The 23,498-nt window shown below is 46.7% G+C and overlaps 1 protein-coding gene across 1 annotated transcript in view; it reads left to right on the plus strand.

Annotated features, from left to right (window-relative positions):
• Positions 1-23,498, plus strand: part of LOC110534570 (zeta-sarcoglycan-like) — a 316,878-nt gene that overhangs the window by 282,138 nt on the left and 11,242 nt on the right. Inside the window, exon 7 of the mRNA XM_036953988.1 lies at positions 8,382-8,505. Coding sequence (XP_036809883.1) covers positions 8,382-8,505 — 124 coding nt within the window. The remainder of the gene's footprint in view (positions 1-8,381; positions 8,506-23,498) is intronic.

Here is a 23,498-nt window from a genome sequence, read left to right on the forward strand (position 1 = left end):
GGCATTATTTAAAGTGACTGGTGATCCATTTATTAAAGTGGCCATTGATTTGAGTCTGTATGTAGGCAGCAGCCTCTGTGTAAGTGATGGCTGTTTAACAGTCTGATGGCCTTGAGATAGAAGCTGTTTTTCAGTCTCGGTCCCAGCTTCGATGCACCTGTACTGACCTCGCCTTCTGGATGGTAGCGGGGTGAACAGGCAGTCGTTCGGGTGGTTGTTGTCCTTGATGATCTTTTTGGCCTTCCTGTGACGTCTGGTGCTGTAGATGTCCTGGAGGGCAGGTAGTTTGCCCCCAGTGATGCGTTGTGCAGACCTCACTACCCTCAGGCGAACCTTACGTTTGATGGCGGTACAGTTGCTGTACCAGGCGGTGAAAAAGCCCGACAGGGTGCTCTCAATTGTGCATTTGTAAAAGTTTGTGAGGGTTTTAGGTGACAAGCCAAATTTCTTCAGCCTCCTGAGGTTGAAGAGGAGCTCCTTCACCACACTGTCTGCGTGGGTGGACCATTTCTGTTTGTCGGTGATGTGTACGCAGAAGAACTTAAAACTTTCCACTACTGTCCCGTCGATGTGGATGGGGGGATGCTCCCTCTTAAGTTCACGGTCGTCTCCTTTGTTTTGTTGACGTTGAGAGAGAGGTTGTTTTCCTGACACCACACTCCGAGGGCCCTCACCTCCTCCCTGTAGGCTGTCTCATCGTTGTTGGTAATCAAACGGCTGCAAACGTTTGCGAACTTGATGATTTGAGTTGGAGGCGTGCATGGCCATGCAGTCATGGGCGAATAGGGAGTACAGGAGGGGGCTGAGCAGGCACCCATGTGGGGCCCCAGTGTTGAGGATCAGCGAAGTGGAGATTTTGTTTCCTACCTTCACCACCTGGGGACGGCCCTTCAGAAAGTCCAGGACCCAATTGCACAGGGCAGGGTTGAGACCAAGGGCCTCCAGCTTAATGATGATCTTGGAGGGCACTATGGTGTTGAATGCTGATCTGTAGTCAATGAACAGCATTCTTACATAGATATTCCTCTTGTCCAGATGGGATAGGGCAGTGTGCAGTAGTGTTCATGGTGTTAGTAACTTCGGGCCCTAGTTATTGACTCAAATCCTAACTGGAGTTTCACAGGCATACACTGGCAAATCTCCAATTGCTACAGATCTCAAGTTTTGAGCAGACTCCTAACTGAATGTCTGAGTTCTTCCTACCCTCGTTTTAATGCCATGCTATTGATAACTTTAGAAAGTGAAACAACCACTTCAGATAGGAGGGGATACCAATCCAGTCTCACATAGCAGAAAATCCACCCTAGAATATCCACCCTTATCCTTACTATCCTAAACCTACTGGCCCCAGTTATAATGCTTCAGAGTGGTTTTAATACCTCCTGTTAACCCACCAACCACTTCAGCTGGAAGTGGGTCTATGAATCCGGAAGTGGATTTATGATCCTCTCCTTTCCTCCTATCCTCTCCTTTCCTCCTTTCCTCTCCTATCCTCTCCTTTCCTCATTTCCTCTCCTTTCCTCTCCTCTCGCAGAATATCCACCCTATCCATCGTCTCCTATAGCGTATAGACTCACTCCAGTGGTGGGCTGCATGGGCCAGATTGACTGAGCGCCCCAGAAGCCTGAACAATTGATTTCTTGTGAAGCCTGCACTGATTTAGCTAGCGGCCTTTCTGGCGTTATGTGTCGTTTCACTTCAACCTGGGACTGAGCCTGGGACTGAGCCTGGGACTGCAGGTGTTACTGCCACTGGGAGGAGGAGAGAGGCCTTGTGCTGTCTTCACAAATACCTTACATCTGACCCAGCATTTTATTTTTTGTGCTGAGTGAGAGAATGTTTCCCCTCCACCACGTGAGACCAGGGAAAGAGGCAATGACACTGTATGTGGAACAATATGTCACATTGTTACAGCTCCCTCATCATCTCTCTCTCTGTTTCTCTGTCTCTCTCACACATCTAGCACAGATAGAATAATGTGAGGAGCTAGCTCGTATTACCCATTTTATCTCTCTCTCTTTCGCTCTCTTTCTCCCTCCCCCATGTCTCTCTCTCTGTTGAAATGTCACATCACCTCAAAAGCGCCTGACGTTTCAGTCCCTCTCCAAGAAAAGTGATCCTCTCCTTTCCTCCTATCCTCTCCTTTCCTCCTTTCCTCTCCTATCCTCTCCTTTCCTCATTTCCTCTCCTTTCCTCTCCTTTCCTCCTTTCCTCTCCTTTCCTATTTTCCTCTCCTTTCCTCTTTTCCTCTCCTTTCCTATTTTCCTCTCCTTTCCTATTTTCCTCTCCTTTCCTCATTTCCTCTCTTTTCCTACTGTCCTCATTTTCTCCCTCTCTTTTATCTTGTCTTTAAGGGAAGTGTTTTCATCAATACTTTTAGACTACCTGACAGGCATTTCAGGCAGACGAACAATGGTGTTTCTTCTCCTAGCAGGAGGCAGTATGAGTCAGCATATGGTCGCTCAGAGGGGTGGCATGCAGTAGTACAACAGATTCCATCAAGCTTGGATGAAATGGGAGATAAAATATAGATAAAATATAGATTATATAGATTATTTCTCGATTCATTTTTCTTTTACCCAATTCAAAAAGACTTGTATTTCCAGCTCATTAAATATGAAGCATATGTTTCTCCTGACCACATGACTGACTGGATGTAATGGCTGTGCAGACTTTTGTTCAGGCCCTGCCCTAAAACACTAATTATGGTTCATGCTGTTTGTGATTTGACTATTTGGATCAGGTTTGTTAATGCTGGGCAGGAACAAAAGCCTGTACACCTAGTAGCTGCAAACCCCTGGTCTAATGTGGTCCAGTTTAGCGGACACTGATTAAACCTATTCCTGAACTAAAAAGGAATAGAGAATCTCTAGGTTCAGAGAACCTGCCCTAAAAGCCTAGCTGGTCTCTGTTGAACGAGGTGTAGGGATGAAATAGTCTGCTAACTTTCCCAAAATTATAAAGTTTTCCAGAAATATTCCACAGAGATTTCTGGAAAACATGGGAATTTTGGGAAAGTTACCGCAATTTTCCAACCCTAAAGGTGTCTAAGTCTGGCTGCTCACATATCAGCTTGTTGTTCTGACTCTCACCCTACTAGTTCCACTTCAATACATCTGTTTGTTTTCACCCCGGGACATGTTAGCCTCTCACAGCGGTCTGTGGTAGGCCACTTTTACTGGCACTCCGCTTTGAGCCACTCACACTCTCAGCAGGGAGCCCCAGTGCACCATGGGAAGTTAAAGAGCTGCTTGTGCCTTGTTCTGATTGTGTTGCTAGCCATGTAAGAGCTGCTGTTCTCAGAGCGTAGCCTGGCGTTTCAGTTGCTGGTTTGTACTGGATTTGATTGGTACGGTGTCCATATTAGGACATAGTATGATATGTATGGGGTCCATATTAGGACAGCCAGATGAGGATGTTTTATGTAAATGTGACGAGAGACTGACTGGAAGCTTTTGTGTAATAAAATAGTATTTAACTACTGCTTTGAGGGTGTGTATACACTATTTATACACGAGTATGTAGACAACCCTTTCAAAGTAGCGGATTTGGCTATTTCAGCCAAGTCCGTTGCTGAAAGGTGTATAAAGTTCAGTCCACAGCCATGCAATCTCCATAGACAAACATTGGCAGTAGAATGGCCTTACTGAAGAGCTCAGTGATTACTACTTTGAGGGTGTATATGTGTTGTCTCTCTCTCTCTCTGTTCTTCTCTCTTTCTCTTTCCTCATACACGCAAAAAAGTTCTGACACACATCCGTCGGGTACGTCAGCGACCCGGGCAGAAACAAAGGACGGACCCCAGTCTTTTCACTATTGATTTAATTATCACCGATGGGATGCATGGAGCCATGAAATTACATTTTCATGAAATTAAAATCCCCAAATTCCCAGGGTCTCCCTGCCATTTGCAATTTCCCGGGCTGCATTTCACAGCCGCAGACGGGCAGGACGCAAATGTCTTTTTTTTTCTTTGTCATATTTCGACCCAACCTAAAGATTTGTCAGGGAATCTACTGTAGTTAGTAGTAGGTTGTACTGGATGGATCATGGTTACAAACAGGATCACGGTGCAGTAGTTTGTAAATGTGAAGACGGAGAAGCCTTGAAACACCTTCAGGTGACCTCGCTGCTGCTCTTGCCTTGCGGGCTCACACATACAGAGTCTCACGCATACAGAGTCTCACGCATACAGAGTCTCACGCATACAGAGTCTCACACATACAGAGTCTCACACATACAGAGTCTCACACATACAGAGTCTCACACATACAGAGTCTCACGCATACAGAGTCTCACACATACAGAGTCTCACACATACAGAGTCTCACACATACAGAGTCTCACATATACAGAGTCTCACACATACAGAGTCTCACACATACAGAGTCTCACACATACAGAGTCTCACACATACAGAGTCTCACACATACAGAGTCTCACACACACAGAGTCTCACACACACAGAGTCTCACACATACAGAGTCTCACACATACAGAGTCTCACACATACAGAGTCTCACACATACAGAGTCTCACACATACAGAGTCTCACACATACAGAGTCTCACACATACAGAGTCTCACACATACAGAGTCTCACACATACAGAGTCTCACACATACAGTCTCACACATACAGAGTCACACACATACATAGTCTCACACATGCAGAGTCTCACACATACAGAGTCTCACACATACAGAGTCTCACGCATACAGAGTCTCACGCATACAGAGTCTCACGCATACAGAGTCTCACGCATACAGAGTCTCACGCATACAGAGTCTCACGCATACAGAGTCTCACGCATACAGAGTCTCACGCATACAGAGTCTCACGCATACAGAGTCTCACACATACAGAGTCTCACACATACAGAGTCTCACACACACAGAGTCTCACACACACAGAGTCTCACACATACAGAGTCTCACGCATACAGAGTCTCACGCATACAGAGTCTCACACATACAGAGTCTCACACATACAGAGTCTCACGCATACAGAGTCTCACGCATGCAGAGTCTCACGCATACAGAGTCTCACACATGCAGAGTCTCACACATGCAGTCTCACACATACAGAGTCTCACACATACAGAGTCTCACACATACAGAGTCTCACACATACAGAGTCTCACACATGCAGAGTCTCACACACTCAGAGTCTCACACATACAGAGTCTCACACATACAGAGTCTCACACATACAGAGTCTCACGCATACAGAGTCTCACGCATACAGAGTCTCACGCATACAGAGTCTCACGCATACAGAGTCTCACGCATACAGAGTCTCACGCATACAGAGTCTCACGCATACAGAGTCTCACGCATACAGAGTCTCACACATACAGAGTCTCACACATACAGAGTCTCACACATACAGAGTCTCACACATACAGAGTCTCACACATACAGAGTCTCACACATACAGAGTCTCACGCATACAGAGTCTCACGCATACAGAGTCTCACGCATACAGAGTCTCACGCATACAGAGTCTAACGCATACAGAGTCTCACACATGCAGTCTCACACATACAGAGTCTCACACATACAGAGTCTCACACATACAGAGTCTCACACATACAGAGTCTCACACATACAGAGTCTCACGCATACAGAGTCTCACGCATACAGAGTCTCACGCATACAGAGTCTCACGCATACAGAGTCTCACGCATACAGAGTCTCACGCATACAGAGTCTCACGCATACAGAGTCTCACGCATACAGAGTCTAACGCATACAGAGTCTCACACATGCAGTCTCACACATACAGAGTCTCACACATACAGAGTCTCACACATACAGAGTCTCACACATACAGAGTCTCACACATACAGAGTCTCACGCATACAGAGTCTCACGCATACAGAGTCTCACACATACAGAGTCTCACACATACAGAGTCTCACACATACAGAGTCTCACACATACAGAGTCTCACACATACAGAGTCTCACACATACAGAGTCTCACACATACAGAGTCTCACACATACAGAGTCTCACACATACAGAGTCTCACACACACAGAGTCTCACACACACAGAGTCTCACACACACAGAGTCTCACACATACAGAGTCTCACACATACAGAGTCTCACACATACAGAGTCTCACACATACAGAGTCTCACACATACAGAGTCTCACACATACAGAGTCTCACACATACAGAGTCTCACACACACAGAGTCTCACACATACAGAGTCTCACACATACAGAGTCTCACACATACAGAGTCTCACACATACAGAGTCTCACACACACAGAGTCTCACACACACAGAGTCTCACACATACAGAGTCTCACACATACAGAGTCTCACACATACAGAGTCTCACACATACAGAGTCTCACACATACAGAGTCTCACACATACAGAGTCTCACACATACAGAGTCTCACACATACAGAGTCTCACACATACAGAGTCTCACACATACAGAGTCTCACACACACAGAGTCTCACACATACAGAGTCTCACACATACAGAGTCTCACACATACAGAGTCTCACACATACAGAGTCTCACACATACAGAGTCTCACACATACAGAGTCTCACACACACAGAGTCTCACACACACAGAGTCTCACACATACAGAGTCTCACACATGCAGAGTCTCACACATGCCTACACACTATTTTACACCTGACTGGCATTCGGTATTTAAGTGCTCTGAGTTTTACGAAATGCAACATTTACTTTTCGGTGATCAGAACCCCCACCCCCCATGTACCCATATACTCCAGTTACCCATAGTTCCGAGTCATCCCCCTTACCTGTCTCTCTGTGACAAGTGTTGTGAGTTTTCTAACTTTTACAACCCAGTTGAAGGCTCTCACCTGTTCTTTTCCTCTGAGAGATTCATGGAGCGAGTTTAGCACGGGATATAACTTCTCTTGGAGATGGGGATTTCAAAAAAGTAGTCACAAAAGTCACAGAGGCTTGAAAATGTCATTTTCCAACCATTTCTCATCGTTCAAGTCGGCTCACACTTCCTGCCAGACGACACCTTTGTATCGCTCAGCTCTCTGACACTTTAAATGATTTATGTCGCCCCGACCGGCGACACAGAAGGGTGATGTGGGTTTTTTTTTTTGACCGAAAAGGTCATGGGTTCAGATCTCAAACGGTAACTTGGCGATGCGGCATCAGGGCCATTAAAGGAGAAAGGTCAACGTGAATGTCAAGCTATATACGCCTGGAAAACATCTAACTTATATTGTGACTGAAACCTCCATGGAGAAAGTTCTGAGTTTTTCTGACTATGGTTTCTGTCTGTCACACCCTCCCTCACTACCTTACAATGTGTATGCACCAGAACTATTATTACATTACCTCCCCCTCCGTTCCCCCCTGAGCTTTTAGAAGTTGTCAAATGAAGACGATAACTGTGTTGATGCATTCTCTCGTTGCCTATCTCTGTCATGTTATAAACAATATGTCCACCTCAAAAAACAAGCCTTGGCGGACGGCGTTGAAGGTCAAGGCGGATCTCCTCGCCGGCGAGAAGGAACGCAGGAAGGCGGCTCCTGCATGACAATGAACTGAACCGATAAGACCTACAGTCTCTGACTGGGTGTCTTTTCATATAAAGAATCACCACCAAGGCCCTGGCTTTCTGGATGGATGGAAACTTTTTATGTTTTCTTTTTTTTGGCGTCTCCGAATCACCAGGCGGAACAGCAGCCGGAGCAGCAACAGAAAATCAATGACCTGATTGAATTCCTCTTTTAAAACGGCCGAAAGGACCAGAGCTATTCATAGATATTGTATGATACTCTGACTGTGTAAGAGAAAGAGGCTGTGAGGTTTTTTTTGCAGAGAGGTTGGAAGGAGGGATCGTTAAGTCAATATATTCATTTCTGTCAGGTGGTTAATTATCCGAGGCCTGTTTCACCAGCTAACCTGATGGACCAGTGGACCAGATGACCGCTCAGTCCACAGGGAGACTTCCCATCCAGGCTTCCATCTCTGTGTGTGTGTGTGTGTGTGTGTGTGTGTGTGTGTGTGTGTGTGTGTGTGTGTGTGTGTGTGTGTGTGTGTGTGTCTGTGTGTCTGTGTGTGACAGAGAGAGAGAGGAATAGTGAGAAAATATGTGTACTAATGTGCCTGTGTATCACTTAGTGTCCCCCCTCCCTTTCACATCACAGTCCAATCAAATCCTCTCAGCTAGATCTGTGTAATAGGGTTAAAGAAATGCTGCTTTAAAAGAAGTTTCAGTTCAGTTATTTTGTCCGACCGGCGACTTACATTCTAATTGTACACTATGTTTTCATTATTGATCCTTCTAGTCACCCATGCTTTGAATCTAAAGTGATTCGTTGTCTAATTGAATCCCTGGATGTCTGGTTCTCTGCAGGCTGGAGTCTCCCACCAGGACCCTGAGTCTGGAGGCTCCCAGAGGGGTGGAGGTCAACGCCGGGGTGGGCGACTTCAAGGCCACCTGCCGGAAAGACCTGTTGCTCCAGTCGTCAGAAGGAGAGGTGAGAGGGGGGGACGGGGGCCAGGTTGGAGTGTGTTGGGGTGGGCGTGTTGTTGGGGTGTGTGTGTGTGTTTTAGGAGGGCTACAATACTGATGCTAGTAGCAGGAGTTCATTAAGTGTCTTATTAACCTAACGAGCTCCATCAATCAGCGCAACCTTGTCCAGCTTTGTTCTCCTCTCCATTTATTTGGGGGAGAGATGTGACCTCATTAACGCTGCAGTCATGATGAGGTGCCTGTTATCTGTCTGTCTCTCTGTCTCTGTCTGTCTGCTCTTCGGTCTGTGGCCCAGCACGCTGTCGAGACTTCCCTGGAGCGGATCTTGTCATTAGCTCTGTAATTAACTCGGAAAGAAAAGCAGTGTTCGCCAAGACTGTGATAGTTTGATAGCATGGAACAGTAGGAGGAAAAATAACTATGCAAGTTCTGACTTATTTGTCGCCTTCTTCTTTTTAAAGCTCATTTTTCAGGGGGAGGGATGGATGGTTTTGGGAAGAGCCTTTCCTCTCATAGTAAATCTTAGTGGCATTTAGAAGGTAACTTACTCCTAACTCCTAAAGCACCACTTCAATCTCTATTATACTTCCTTGTTGCTATGACCGATAGTGCATCCTGGGCAGGTGAGAGGTCACAGGTTAGAGGCCAGTGTGATAAGTAAATGTCCCCCCATAGAGTTAGATAGGGTCTCATATCCTGTCTTTTCAATGTCCAGTTCTACTTCAGGAAGTGCACCCTCTATCCAACTCCATGATGTCCCCTCCGTGTTGTTTGCATGCTAAGCACAATGGCCGCTGCTGAAGTGGAACTGGTTTGTGTGATTGGTCCTAAACAACTCATGCGTTGTCAGACTTTCAGAGTCCCGCTCCCTGCTGTTACAGGATCACCTTTAAATGAACACTAGCTGGTTCCTGAGATGTGTCCCGCTCTCCTTTCAGCTCCAGGCCTCCAGCCTGGCTTTAGTAACTACACCCGCTATTTAATTAACTTCCAACATCCCCGGTAATAGATCATTGTATATCGTCACTTAACTATAAAAAGGCATTTTTTTTCTTATTTCTCCTCTTCCCTTCTTCTTTTTCATCTCTTGCCTGTATAGGAGATGTCTACCTTGTCTACCTTTAGAGGTAGATCTGGAGTCAAAAGTAATGCACACCTGTTTAGGCTAGTGGAGTAGAAGACTTGTTTAGTGGAGTAGAACACCTGTTTAGGCTAGTGGAGTAGAACACCTGTTTAGGCTAGTGGAGTAGAACACCTGTTTAGGCTAGTGGAGTAGAACACCTGTTTAGGCTAGTGGAGTAGAACACCTGTTTAGGCTAGTGGAGTAGAACACCTGTTTAGGCTAGTGGAGTAGAACACCTGTTTAGGCTAGTGGAGTAGAACACCTGTTTAGGCTAGTGGAGTAGAACACCTGTTTAGGCTAGTGGAGTAGAACACCTGTTTAGGCTAGTGGAGTAGAACACCTGTTTAGGCTAGTGGAGTAGAACACCTGTTTAGGCTAGTGGAGTAGAACACCTGTTTAGTGGAGTGGAGTAGAAGACTTGAATAAGAAAAGGAGAACCTCACACTCTAGGAGCTCAGATGTCATCATTTAATAACTAAACAAGAGCCAAGACAAGACAAGAGCTCTTCATCAGGGTCTGTCTGTCTTCATCAGGGTCTGTCTGTCTTCATCAGGGTCTGTCTGTCTTCATCAGGGTCTGTCTGTCTTCATCGGGGTCTGTCTGTCTTCATCAGGGTCTGTCTGACTTCATCAGGGTCTGTCTGTCTTCATCGGGGTCTGTCTGTCTTCATCGGGGTCTGTCTGTCTTCATCGGGGTCTGTCTGGCTTCATCAGGGTCTGTCTGTCTTCATCAGGGTCTGTCTATTTTCATCAGGGTCTGTCTGTCTTCATCGGGGTCTGTCTGTCTTCATCGGGGTCTGTCTGACTTCATAGGGGTCTGTCTGTCTTCATCGGGGTCTGTCTGTCTTCATCGGGGTCTGTCTGTCTTCATCAGGGTCTGTCTGTCTTCATCAGGGTCTGTCTGACTTCATCAGGGTCTGTCTGACTTCATCAGGGTCTGTCTGTCTTCATCCCGGTCTGTCTGTCTTCATCAGGGTCTGTCTGTCTTCATCAGGGTCTGTCTGTCTTCATCAGGGTCTGTCTGTCTTCATCAGGGTCTGTCTGTCTTCATCAGGGTCTGTCTGTCTTCATCAGGGTCTACCATTAGAGGTAAATCTGTCTGTCTTCATCAGGGTCTCTCTGTCTTCATCAGGGTCTGTCTGTCTTCATCAGGGTCTGTCTGTCTTCATCGGGGTCTGTCTGTCTTCATCGGGGTCTGTCTGTCTTTATCGGGGTCTGTCTGTCTTCATCAGGGTCTGTCTGTCTTCATCAGGGTCTGTCTGTCTTCATCAGGGTCTGTCTGTCTTCATCAGGGTCTGTCTGTCTTCATCAGGGTCTACCATTAGAGGTATATCTGTCTGTCTTCATTAGGGTCTGTCTGTCTTCATCAGGGTCTACCATTTGAGGTAGATCTGTCTGTCTTCATCAGGGTCTACCATTAGAGGTAGATCTGTCTGTCTTCATCAGGGTCTACCAATAGAGGTAGATCTGTCTGTCTTCATCAGGGTCTACCAATAGAGGTAGATCTGTCTGTCTTCATCAGGGTCTACCATTAGAGGTAGATCTGTCTGTCTTCATCAGGGTCTACCAATAGAGGTAGATCTGTCTGTCTTCATTAGGGTCTACCATTAGAGGTAGGACAATGCCCTGAAGAGGAGAAGAGACGATCATAGAGAGTGTAAGACGAGCACTAGACACTTGACACAAAGTGTTGTCGGCAAACCGCGGGCTTTGACGCACAACGAGGGGTGTTGTGAAACAGATGGACCTCGCTGTAGCCTTAGTGTGACGGAGTTCTGTCAGTCTTTGTGCGCCGTGACACCCAGTGACAAGTCCTGACCTTCCTGTCTTCGTCCCGCATCGACTTCCTCCCTCGTCAGTCCAGCCTTGGCGGCCACACAAATTACAACTTATGGGTCTCTATGAGGAAGTTGGGGAACAGAGCCAATTAGATTTACTGCTCCTACTTTCCTCTCTCTGTCTTTTTAATTCTCAATTATTCCTCGTGTGATGGAGGACGTTGACAGAAGAAGAGGGAGAAGAGGAGAAAATAGATGTCTCTGTCAATTTGGAAGGGAAGGCAAACCACATCGGACACCGGGGCTTAACGCGAAATCGATGTTGTCAGCAGCTGGCACTTAAAGGAGCTACATTCAAGTTTAAAAACTTTGGAGAGCCTGGAATTAAATCCAAATGGGTTCGGGTTCCCGATTCGGGAGCATCTTATCGCCTTCTCCGGGATTTCCATTAAAATCAGAGGGAATGAGACTTGACAGAGTCCTCTCGCTCTCCTCTAGGCCCGGCGGCCTACTCACTCGCTCTGTCTGTCTCGCTCTCTTTCTCTCATCCCAAGGCCTACTCACTCTATCTTTCTCTCGCTCTCTTTATCTCTCTGTCTCTCTCTATTTCTTTCTCTCTCTCTGTATTTCTCACTCACTCTCCCGGTCTCTCTCATCCGAGGCCTCCCCTCTCTCTCTCTCTCTCTCTCTCTCTCTCTCTCTCTCTCTCATCCGCGGCCTCCTCTCTTTCTCTCTCTCTCTCTCTCTCTCTCTCTCTCTCTCATCCCTAGGCCTCCTTACTCTCCCTTTCTCAACTCTCTCTCTCAGCTCTCCATGTCTCTCTCTCTCAATTTCAATAGAATTCTCTCTCTCATTAAGCTCCCCATGTCTCACATGTAAACGGAAAAGAGCAGGCAGGTACTCAAATGAAATCTTGAAGCCTCCAATTGCCCAAAGCCTTTGACTGTCTCTTTTTTTTATTGTACATTAGTGCCATTCAACTTTAAGAGCGGAATATCGTAAAGTTCAATTGCCCTCATTCAACCTATTTAGAGAATGGCTAAGTAGTAATAGAAAGAATGCAGTGTAGGTTAAGTGGGAGTTATTCTGAGCTTCTTAGCCTTTTAGCCACTGCTAAAGCTGCACTGAAGTGGAAGCTTAGAACTGCTTCCTGTCTCAACTATGTTTGTTGTTGTAGTGGTGGTAACTCACTTCCTCCAGCCGTTCCTTCTCTTTCTCCTCTTCCTCCTCTTCTCCCTCTTTCTCCTCCACCTACTCATCATCAGTCACAACTCTGAAACCTGAGTAGAAACCTACTTCTCATATCTAGTATGCAACATTTGACTGAAATCTGTCATGATCAACCCATATTTTCTCTGACTTTACAGTAAGACATTGAAGGCAGCTGTAATGGCACTTTCAACCAGGGCCCAACTAAATACACCTATACACATGTAACCACAAAGCTAAGGTGACAAACTAGCACGGGTAACCCATATATGGTCTTACAGTATGTCTAATTTGTTTGAATAAAGATCCAGGCTGCCTCCCAAAAGTTTGCTTTTACAGGCATTTCGCTACACCCGCAATAACATCTGCTAAACACATGTATGTGACCAATAACATTTGATTTGATGTCACCCTATTCCCTATTTGGTGCACTACCTTTGACCAGGTGCCATACAGTAGCTCTGGTCAAAAGTAGTACACTATAAAGGGAATAGGGCACCATTTGAGACGTCCCCAGATAATGTATTCTCTAGTGTTTGGGAACAGAACTACAGTCTGACTGTAGTTGAGATATGGGAGAAATAATGGGAAAATCTGTCAAAATGGCAACCAACATAACTAGAGTACCCTACAGTCCCTTCAGAAAGTATTCATACCCCTTGACTTGTTCCACATTTGTGACTGGCCGGCACGATTCGGTCTTATGTAGCAACATTTGAAATTGTGTTTTTTTTACATTGTATAAAATTAGAGACTCAGAGATAGAAAACGGTATGTCATACAATACAGTTGAAGAACAATGGGAAAGTAATTCTGCTTTGAAATTTGATAAACTTGTAACCCCACTTTTGACAAAATGACCCTTGATGTCATGTATTGTCATGTTGTGTCTTGTTCCTGTTCTTTCTCTTCACCCTGTCTCCCTCTGCTGGTCGTATTAGGTTACCTTTTCTTACCCTCCTTCCCCCAGCTGTTCCTTGTCTCCTCTAACTACCTCGTTCACCCCTTTTCCCACCTGTTCCCTTTTTCCCTCTGATTAGGTCTCTATATCTCTCTCTGTTCCTGCTTCTGTCTTTGTCGGATTCTCGTTTGTGTTTCTCATGCCTGAACCAGACTATCGTCGTGTTTGCTGCAACCTTGTCCTGTCCTGTCGGAATCTGCCTGTCCATCTGAGCCTACATGTGTTTCGTCATTAAAGAAACTCTGTTTTGTTAATTCGCTTTTGGGTCCTCATTCACGCACCTGACAGAAGAATCCGACCAAGAATGGACCCAGCGACTTCGGATCCTCTCCACTCAGCCGTCGAGATCCAGGGAGCGATGCTAGGCAGACACGAGCAGGAATTGTCTGCTGCTCGACATGCCGTTGAGACCCTGGCCGCCCAAGTCTCCAACCTCACAGAACAGGTTCACCATCTCCGCCTCGATCCACCGGCCACTTCCAGGGCTTTCGAATCTCCGGAGCCCAGAATCAATAACCCGCCGTGTTACTCTGGGGAGCCCACTGAATGCCGCTCGTTCCTCACCCAGTGTGATATTGTGTTTTCTCTCCAGCCCAACACTTACTCCAGGAGCACTGCTCGTATCGCCTACGTCATATCTCTCCTTACTGGACGGGCTCGTGAGTGGGGCACGGCAATCTGGGAGGCAAGGGCTGAGTGTACTAACCAGTATCAGGACTTTAAGGAGGAGATGATACGGGTTTTTGATCAATCTGTTTTTGGGGAGGAAGCTTCCAGGGTCCTGTCTTCCCTATGTCAAGGTAATCGATCCATAACAGACTACTCTATTGAGTTTCGCACTCTTGCTGCCTCCAGTGACTGGAACGAGCCGGCTTTGCTCGCTCGTTTTCTGGAGGGTCTCCGCGCGGAGGTAAAGGATGAGATTCTCTCCCGGGAGGTTCCTTCCAGCGTGGATTCCTTGATTGAACTCGCTATTCGCATAGAGCGACGGGTTGATCTTCGTCACCGAGCTCGTGGAAAGGAGCTCGCGTTCTCCGTTGCCCCCCTCTCCGCATCACTACCATCTTCCTCTGCCGGCTCGGGTGCTGAGCCTATGCAGCTGGGAGGTATCCGCATCTCGACTAAAGAGAGGGAACGGAGAATCACCAACCGCCTCTGTCTCTATTGCGGTTCCGCTGGTCATTTTGTCACTTCATGTCCAGTAAAAGCCAGAGCTCATCAGTAAGCGGAGGGCTACTGGTGAGCGCTACTACTCCTGTCTCTCCTTCAAGATCCTGCACTACCTTGTCGGTCCATCTACGCTGGACCGGTTCGTCAGCTTCCTGCAGTGCCTTGATAGACTCTGGGGCGGAGGGCTGTTTTATGGACGAGACCTGGGCTCGGGAACATGACATTCCTCTCAGACAGTTAAGGGAGCCCACGGCCTTGTTCGCTTTGGATGGTAGTCCTCTCCCCAGGATTCAGCGTGAGACGCTACCTTTAACCCTCACTGTCTCTGGTAATCATAGCGAAACCATTTCTTTTTTGATTTTTCGTTCACCTTTTACACCTGTTGTTTTGGGCCATCCCTGGCTAGTTTGTCATAATCCTTCTATTAATTGGTCTAGTAACTCTATCCTCTCCTGGAACGTCTCTTGTCATGTGAAATGTTTAATGTCTGCTATCCCTCCTGTTTCCTCTGTCTCTTCTTCACAGGAGGAGCCTGGTGATTTGACAGGGGTGCCGGAGGAATATCACGATCTGCGCACGGTGTTCAGTCGGTCCAGGGCCACCTCTCTTCCTCCACACCGGTCGTATGATTGTAGTATTGATCTCCTTCCGGGAACCACTCCCCCCCGGGGTAGACTATACTCTCTGTCGGCTCCCGAACGTAAGGCTCTCGAAGATTATTTGTCTGTAGCTCTTGACGCCGGTACCATAGTCCCCTCCTCCTCTCCCGCCGGAGCGGGGTTTTTTTTTGTCAAGAAGAAGGACGGGTCTCTGCGTCCCTGCATAGATTATCGAGGGCTGAATGACATAACAGTGAAGAATCGTTATCCGCTTCCTCTTATGTCTTCAGCCTTCGAGATCCTGCAGGGAGCCAGGTTTTTCACTAAGTTGGACCTTCGTAACGCTTACCATCTCGTGCGCATCAGGGAGGGGGACGAGTGGAAGACGGCATTTAACACTCCGTTAGGGCACTTTGAATACCGGGTTCTTCCTTTCGGCCTCGCTAACGCTCCAGCTGTCTTTCAGGCATTAGTCAATGACGTCCTGAGAGACATGCTGAACATCTTTGTTTTCGTTTACCTTGACGATATCCTGATTTTTTCACCGTCACTCCAGATTCATGTTCAGCACGTTCGACGTGTCCTCCAGCGCCTTTTAGAGAATTGTCTTTTTGTGAAGGCTGAGAAGTGCACTTTTCATGCCTCCTCCGTCACATTTCTCGGTTCTGTTATTTCCGCTGAAGGCATTAAGATGGATCCCGCTAAGGTCCAAGCTGTCATTGATTGGCCCGTCCCTAAGTCACGCGTCGAGCTGCAGCGCTTTCTCGGCTTCGCGAACTTCTATCGTCGTTTCATCCGTAATTTCGGTCAGGTGGCAGCTCCTCTCACAGCCCTTACTTCTGTCAAGACGTGCTTTAAGTGGTCCGTTTCCGCCCAGGGAGCTTTCGATCTCCTCAAGAATCGTTTTACTTCCGCACCTATCCTTGTTACACCTGACGTCTCTAGACAGTTCGTTGTCGAGGTTGACGCGTCAGAGGTGGGCGTGGGAGCCATTCTTTCTCAGCGCTCCCTCTCTGACGACAAGGTCCACCCTTGCGCGTATTTTTCTCATCGCCTGTCGCCGTCGGAACGTAACTATGATGTGGGAAACCGCGAACTGCTCGCCATCCGCTTAGCCCTAGGCGAATGGCGACAGTGGTTGGAGGGGGCGACCGTTCCTTTTGTCGTTTGGACTGACCATAGGAACCTTGAGTACATCCGTTTTGCCAAACGACTTAATGCGCGTCAGGCTCGTTGGGCGCTGTTTTTCGCTCGTTTCGAGTTCGTGATTTCTTATCGTCCGGGCTCTAAGAACACCAAGCCTGATGCTTTATCTCGTCTCTTCAGTTCTTCAGTAGCCTCCACTGACCCCGAGGGGATTCTCCCTGAGGGGCGTGTTGTCGGGTTGACTGTCTGGGGAATTGAGAGGCAGGTAAAGCAAGCACTCACTCACACTCCGTCGCCGCGCGCTTGTCCTAGGAACCTTCTTTTCGTTCCCGTTCCTACTCGTCTGGCCGTTCTTCAGTGGGCTCACTCTGCCAAGTTAGCCGGCCACCCTGGCGTTCGGGGTACGCTTGCTTCCATTCGCCAGCGTTTTTGGTGGCCCACCCGGGAGCATGACACGCGTCGTTTCGTGGCTGCTTGTTCGGTCTGCGCGCAGACCAAGTCCGGTAACTCCCCTCCTGCCGGCCGTCTCAGGCCGCTTCCCATTCCCTCTCGACCGTGGTCTCACATCGCCTTAGATTTTATCACTGGACTGCCTTCGTCAGCGGGGAAGACTGTTATTCTTACGGTTGTCGATAGGTTCTCTAAGGCGGCTCATTTCATTCCCCTTGCTAAGCTTCCTTCTGCTAAAGAGACGGCACAAATCATCATCGAGAATGTTTTCAGAATTCATGGCCTTCCGTCAGACGTCGTTTCGGACAGGGGTCCGCAATTCACGTCTCAATTTTGGAGGGAGTTTTGCCGTGTGATTGGGGCTTCCGTCAGTCTCTCTTCCGGCTTTCACCCCCAGTCTAACGGTCAAGCAGAACGGGCCAATCAGACTATTGGTCGCATCTTACGCAGTCTTTCTTTTCGTAACCCTGCGTCTTGGTCAGAACAGCTCCCCTGGGCAGAATACGCCCACAACTCGCTTCCTTCGTCTGCGACCGGGCTATCTCCTTTTCAGAGTAGCCTCGGGTACCAGCCTCCGCTGTTCTCGTCTCAGTTCGCCGAGTCCAGCGTCCCCTCCGCTCAGGCTTTTGTCCAACGTTGCGAGCGCACCTGGAAGAGGGTCAGGTCTGCACTTTGCCGTTATAGGGGGCAGACTGTGAGAGCCGCTAATAAGCGTAGAACTAAGAGTCCTAGATATTGTCGCGGTCAGAGAGTTTGGCTCTCCACTCAGAACCTTCCCCTTAAGACAGCTTCTCGCAAGCTGACCCCGCGGTTCATTGGTCCGTTCCGTATTTCTCAGATCATTAATCCTGTCGCAGTGCGACTTCTTCTTCCGCGATATCTTCGTCGCGTCCACCCGGTCTTCCATGTCTCCTGTGTTAAGCCCGTTCTTCGCGCTCCCGCTCGTCTCCCCCCCCCCCCCCCCCCCATCCTTGTCGAGGGCGCACCTATCTACAGGGTCCGTAAGATTTTGGACATGCGTCCTCGGGGCCGTGGTCATCAGTACCTAGTGGATTGGGAGGGGTACGGTCCTGAGGAAAGGAGTTGGGTTCCCTCTCGGGACGTGCTGGACCGTTCGCTGATCGATGATTTCCTCCGTTGCCGCCAGGTTTCCTCCTCGAGTGCGCCAGGAGGCGCTCGGTGAGTGGGGGGGTACTGTCATGTATTGTCATGTTGTGTCTTGTTCCTGTTCTTTCTCTTCACCCTGTCTCCCTCTGCTGGTCGTATTAGGTTACCTTTTCTTACCCTCCTTCCCCCAGCTGTTCCTTGTCTCCTCTAACTACCTCGTTCACCCCTTTTCCCACCTGTTCCCTTTTTCCCTCTGATTAGGTCTCTATATCTCTCTCTGTTCCTGCTTCTGTCTTTGTCGGATTCTCGTTTGTGTTTCTCATGCCTGAACCAGACTATCGTCGTGTTTGCTGCAACCTTGTCCTGTCCTGTCGGAATCTGCCTGTCCATCTGAGCCTACATGTGTTTCGTCATTAAAGAAACTCTGTTTTGTTAATTCGCTTTTGGGTCCTCATTCACGCACCTGACACTTGAATGTTTTGGTGCATACTGCAGAGCTCTTCGTTGTCTACACTCAACACACCCTCTTAAGCTTTAGCACCACCCATCTCTTTAAGGATTCACGTGAGGCCATGTACTAAACAACCAAACATTTCAAGACTAAAGGCTGGTTTATACCACCGGTCTGTTTGTAATTGTAATCTGGAGTGCCAGAGCGTGCTCTGGGCATTCATAAACTCAGAGCATTGTCAGATTGTCCGTTTAAATTCAGAGTGTTTGGCTCTCGGAGCTTTCAGCGTGCACACTGGATGCTCTGGCTGAGGAGTAGGGTAGATCTGAGCGTAACAACAGCAGTCATGCACCCAAGCTAATGTTGGCTAACTTGCTAGCTACTTCCTGACACAAATGAGAGAACGGCTCACTCATTTTACTCACCCTAGCAGAGCTGTTTAGGATGTGTTTATGTTATCAGAGCATTGGTGACTGCAACGGTGCTGCTGGCAACAATTTAATAACGTTTTTTTGCCCATGTTTACTGCCGTATTCAACAAGTTCGTAAATTCGGCTGTTATTCTGCGCTCTAGCAAACTCAGACGAGAGTCCTCTGATATCGGAGTACATAGACATAGTCTATCGACAGTTGTCGCAGTGACGTCATAACATTCTATTGAAATAGTTGCTTGCATAGTGGAGTCTTTTGTTTAGACGTGTAAGCTAGCTAGCTAAACAACAAACCATAATCCCAACTGATAATGTTACTACCATGCATGAATCTAGTGATGCAAATGGCTCTGAGATACAAATAATATTACTACACAGATCATACACTTAACGTTAGCTAGCCAGCCAGCCAGCTAGCGTTAGCTAGCTAGCGAACAGTATCCTTTAACTTAAAATGAAAACGACTTTCTAACAGAATTTGAAACGTGTAACGGGGACTAACTCCATTCCGTACAAATTTGCGCAACCACAGCATTCAAACGAGGCTGCAATGAAAACTAATGGGACTGTAGCGACTGTGTTGGCAACAAAATCCGGGGTGTGAACTAGGTTTCAATTCAGCATTGATTGACGTGATAATGGACTAATAATATTTGAGAAAGGATGAAAAAACGACCCCTCTGACGCGGTACGTTACATCGTGACGTGTCACTACGTCCTGTACGGCATGCATTTGCAACTCATTTTGTGCCGTACAGCCTCTTTCCACCAGGGGTAGCCCGTCTCTCGCATATTAAAAACATTAAAAACAAGAAAGGGACAGGGTAAGGGGGATACCTAGTCAGTTGTACCTTCTGTGTGTTCTCTTTTCGACTCCGTCTGCATATTTGCAATCAAACGGCAGAATTTTTCCATCTCCTTGGCTATCATTCTCTAATTCCACTGATTTCAAAACTCTGTCCTCCAGAAAGTGGAGAGCAACACTTGTGCTGTTCTACTACGTGATATCTATCAAAAAAGCAGCGTTAGAATGAATTACCAACACATACTGAACAGCTCATATTATAGACAGAAGTGTGCTCTCGGCATATCCAGCCCACTCATTATCTCAGCCAATCATGGCTAGCGGGAAGGTTTCTGACTTTTTCCGTGGCTAAACCAACTAGGCTCGTAATTTAACAATTGACTTCGTATTCACAGATGGTATACACGTTTGTTATTAAGGTGGTCAGTATAAGTTCACATGTTCCAGAAGGCATTTCTGCCAAAAAAAACGCATTTACTTTCAAATGGCGCTCTATTCCATTTTTTTGTATCCTAAAAAACTTCCTAGTTCTTGCAGAAGACAAGCATACCCATAACATGATGTAGCCACCACCATGCTTGAAAATATGAAGAGTGGTACTCAGTGATGGGTTGTGTCGGATTTGCCCCAAACATAAAGCTTTGTATTCAGGACAAAAAGTTAAAGTTCATTCCTTTGCCACCTTTTTTGCAGTTTTACTTTAGTGCCTTGTTGCAAACAGGATGCATGTTTTGGAATATTTTTTATTCTGTACAGGCTTCCTTCATTTCACGTCATTTAGGTTAGTATTGTGGAGTAACTACAATTTTGTTGATCCATCCTCAGTTTTCTCCTATCACGGCCATTAAAATCTGTAACTGTTTTAAAGTCACCAATGGCCTCATGGTGAAGTCCCTGAGTGGTTTTCTTCCACTCCGGCAACTGAGTTAGTAAGGACGCCTGTATCTTGGTAGTGACTGGGTGTATTGATACACCATCCAAAGTGAAATAAATAACTTCACCATGCTCAAAGGGATATTCAATGTTATTTTTTTGTTTTTTTTGACCCATCTACTATTACGTGCCCTTCTTTACGAGGCATTGGAACACCTCCCTGGTCTTTGTGGTGGAATCTGTGTTTGAAATTCACTGCTGGACTGAAGGACCTTACAGTAACAGTAATTGTATGTGTGGGGTCAGGAGATAAGGTAGTCAATCCAAAATCATCTTAAGCTCTATTATTGCACAAAGTCTGTCCAATTTATTATGTGTCTTGTTAAGCAAATTATTACTCCTGAACAAATTTAGGCTTGGCATAACAAAGGGGTTAAATATTTATTGACTCAAGACGTTTAATCTTTTCATTCTTAATGAATTTGTAAGAATTTATAAAAACATAATTCCACTTTGACATTATGGGCTATTGTGTAAATCTAAATTTAATACATTTTAAATTCCAGCTGTAACACAACAACATTTGTAAAGGTCAAGGGGTGTGAATCATTTCTGAATGCTCTGTATGTTATCAACCATCAGTTCAGAACTGATAAATCACAGCTGTCCAATGTTTGGCAATGACGATGGTAACCATGACGGTGGCGGGGTCTGCGTTTTGTCTGACATTGTCCTAGTGTCACGCTGAGGCAGCAGACAGGCGCACCCACACACACACACGCACACACACACACACACACACACACACACACGCTTCTAAAAGACCTATAGGACAGGCTTCCTTCATTGTTGTGTCTTTGTCCCCTCTGTCTGTGTGCATTATGCCGTCACTACAGCTAGACTAGGTCTCAGGTTTATTATGGAGGTCAGTACAGTACTAGGGTCTGTCACTAGGTCTCAGGTTTATTATGGAGGTCAGTACAGTACTAGGGTCTGTCACTAGGTCTCAGGTTTATTATGGAGGTCAGTACAGTACTAGGGTCTGTCACTAGGTCTCAGGTTTATTATGGAGGTCAGTACAGTATTAGGGTCTGTCACTAGGTCTCAGGTTTATTATGGAGGTCAGTACAGTACTAGGATCTGTCACTACAGCTGGACTAGGTCTCAGGTTTATTATGGGGGTCAGTACAGTACTAGAGTCTGTCACTAGTTCTCAGGTTTATTATGGTGGTCAGTACAGTACTAGGGTCTGTCACTAGGTCTCAGGTTTATTATGGAGGTCAGTACAGTACTAGGGTCTGTCACTAGGTCTCAGGTTTATTATGGAGGTCAGTACAGTACTAGGGTCTGTCACTAGGTCTCAGGTTTATTATGGGGGTCAGTACAGTACTAGGGTCTGTCACTAGGTCTGAGGTTTATTGTGGTGGTCAGTACAGTACTAGGGTCTGTCACTAGGTCTCAGGTTTATTATAGTGGTCAGTACAGTACTAGGGTCTGTCACTAGGTCTCAGGTTTATTATGGGGGTCAGTACAGTACTAGGGTCTGTCACTAGGTCTGAGGTTTATTGTGGTGGTCAGTACAGTACTAGGGTCTGTCACTAGGTCTCAGGTTTATTATAGTGGTCAGTACAGTACTAGGGTCTGTTACTACAGCTGGACTAGGCCTTAGGTTTATTATGGGGGTCAGTACAGTACTAGGGTCTGTCACTACAGCTGGACTAGGCCTTAGGTTTATTGTGGTGGTCAGTACAGTACTAGGGTCTGTCACTACAGCTGGACTAGGCCTTAGGTTTATTATGGGGGTCAGTACAGTACTAGGGTCTGTCACTAGTTCTCAGGTTTATTATGGGGGTCAGTACAGTACTAGAGTCTGTCACTAGTTCTCAGGTTTATTGTGGTGGTCAGTACAGTACTAGGGTCTGTCACTAGGTCTCAGGTTTATTATTGTGGTCAGTACAGTATTAGGGTCTGTCACTAGGTCTCAGGTTTATTATGGTGGTCAGTACCGTACTAGGCTCTGTCACTAGGTCTCAGGTTTATTATGGTGGTCAGTACAGTACTAGGGTCTGTCACTAGGTCTCAGGTTTATTATAGTGGTCAGTACAGTACTAGGGTCTGTCACTAGTTCTCAGGTTTATTATGGTGGTCAGTACAGTACTAGGGTCTGTCACTAGTTCTCAGGTTTATTATGGTGGTCAGTACAGTACTAGGGTCTGTCACTAGGTCTCAGGTTTATTATAGTGGTCAGTACAGTACTAGGGTCTGTCACTAGGTCTCAGGTTTATTATGGTGGTCAGTACAGTACTAGGGTCTGTCACTACAGCTGGACTTGGTCTCAGGTTTATTATAGTGGTCAGTACAGTACTAGGGTCTGTCACTACAGCTGGACTAGGTATCGGGTTTATTATGGTGGTCAGTACAGTACTAGGGTCTTACTACAGCTGGACTAGGTCTCAGGTTTATTATGGTGGTCAGTACAGTACTAGGGTCTGTCACTACAGCTGGACTAGGTCTCAGGTTTATTATGGAGGTCAGTACAGTACTAGGGTCTGTCACTACAGCTAGACTAGGTCTCAGGTTTATTATGGAGGTCAGTACAGTACTAGGGTCTGTTACTACAGCTGGACTAGGTCTCAGGTTTATTATGGGGGTCAGTACAGTACTAGGGTCTGTCACTATGGTGACGGTATGGCTACGTTCCAATATCCATACTATTGTACCACTTGTCCAATACACAGACTGTGTCTGAAGTGGAATCCTGTGCCCTATATAGTGTACTACTTTAGCCCTATGGGCCCTGGTCAATAGTAGTGCACTGCACTATATAGTACATAAGATACCCTTTCAGACACACCCATAGCTTCCTCCTAAACGGTGTACTTGTGTGGATATTG

Source organism: Oncorhynchus mykiss, chromosome 19 (genome assembly GCF_013265735.2).
Source record: "Oncorhynchus mykiss isolate Arlee chromosome 19, USDA_OmykA_1.1, whole genome shotgun sequence".
NCBI lineage: Eukaryota > Metazoa > Chordata > Actinopteri > Salmoniformes > Salmonidae > Oncorhynchus > Oncorhynchus mykiss.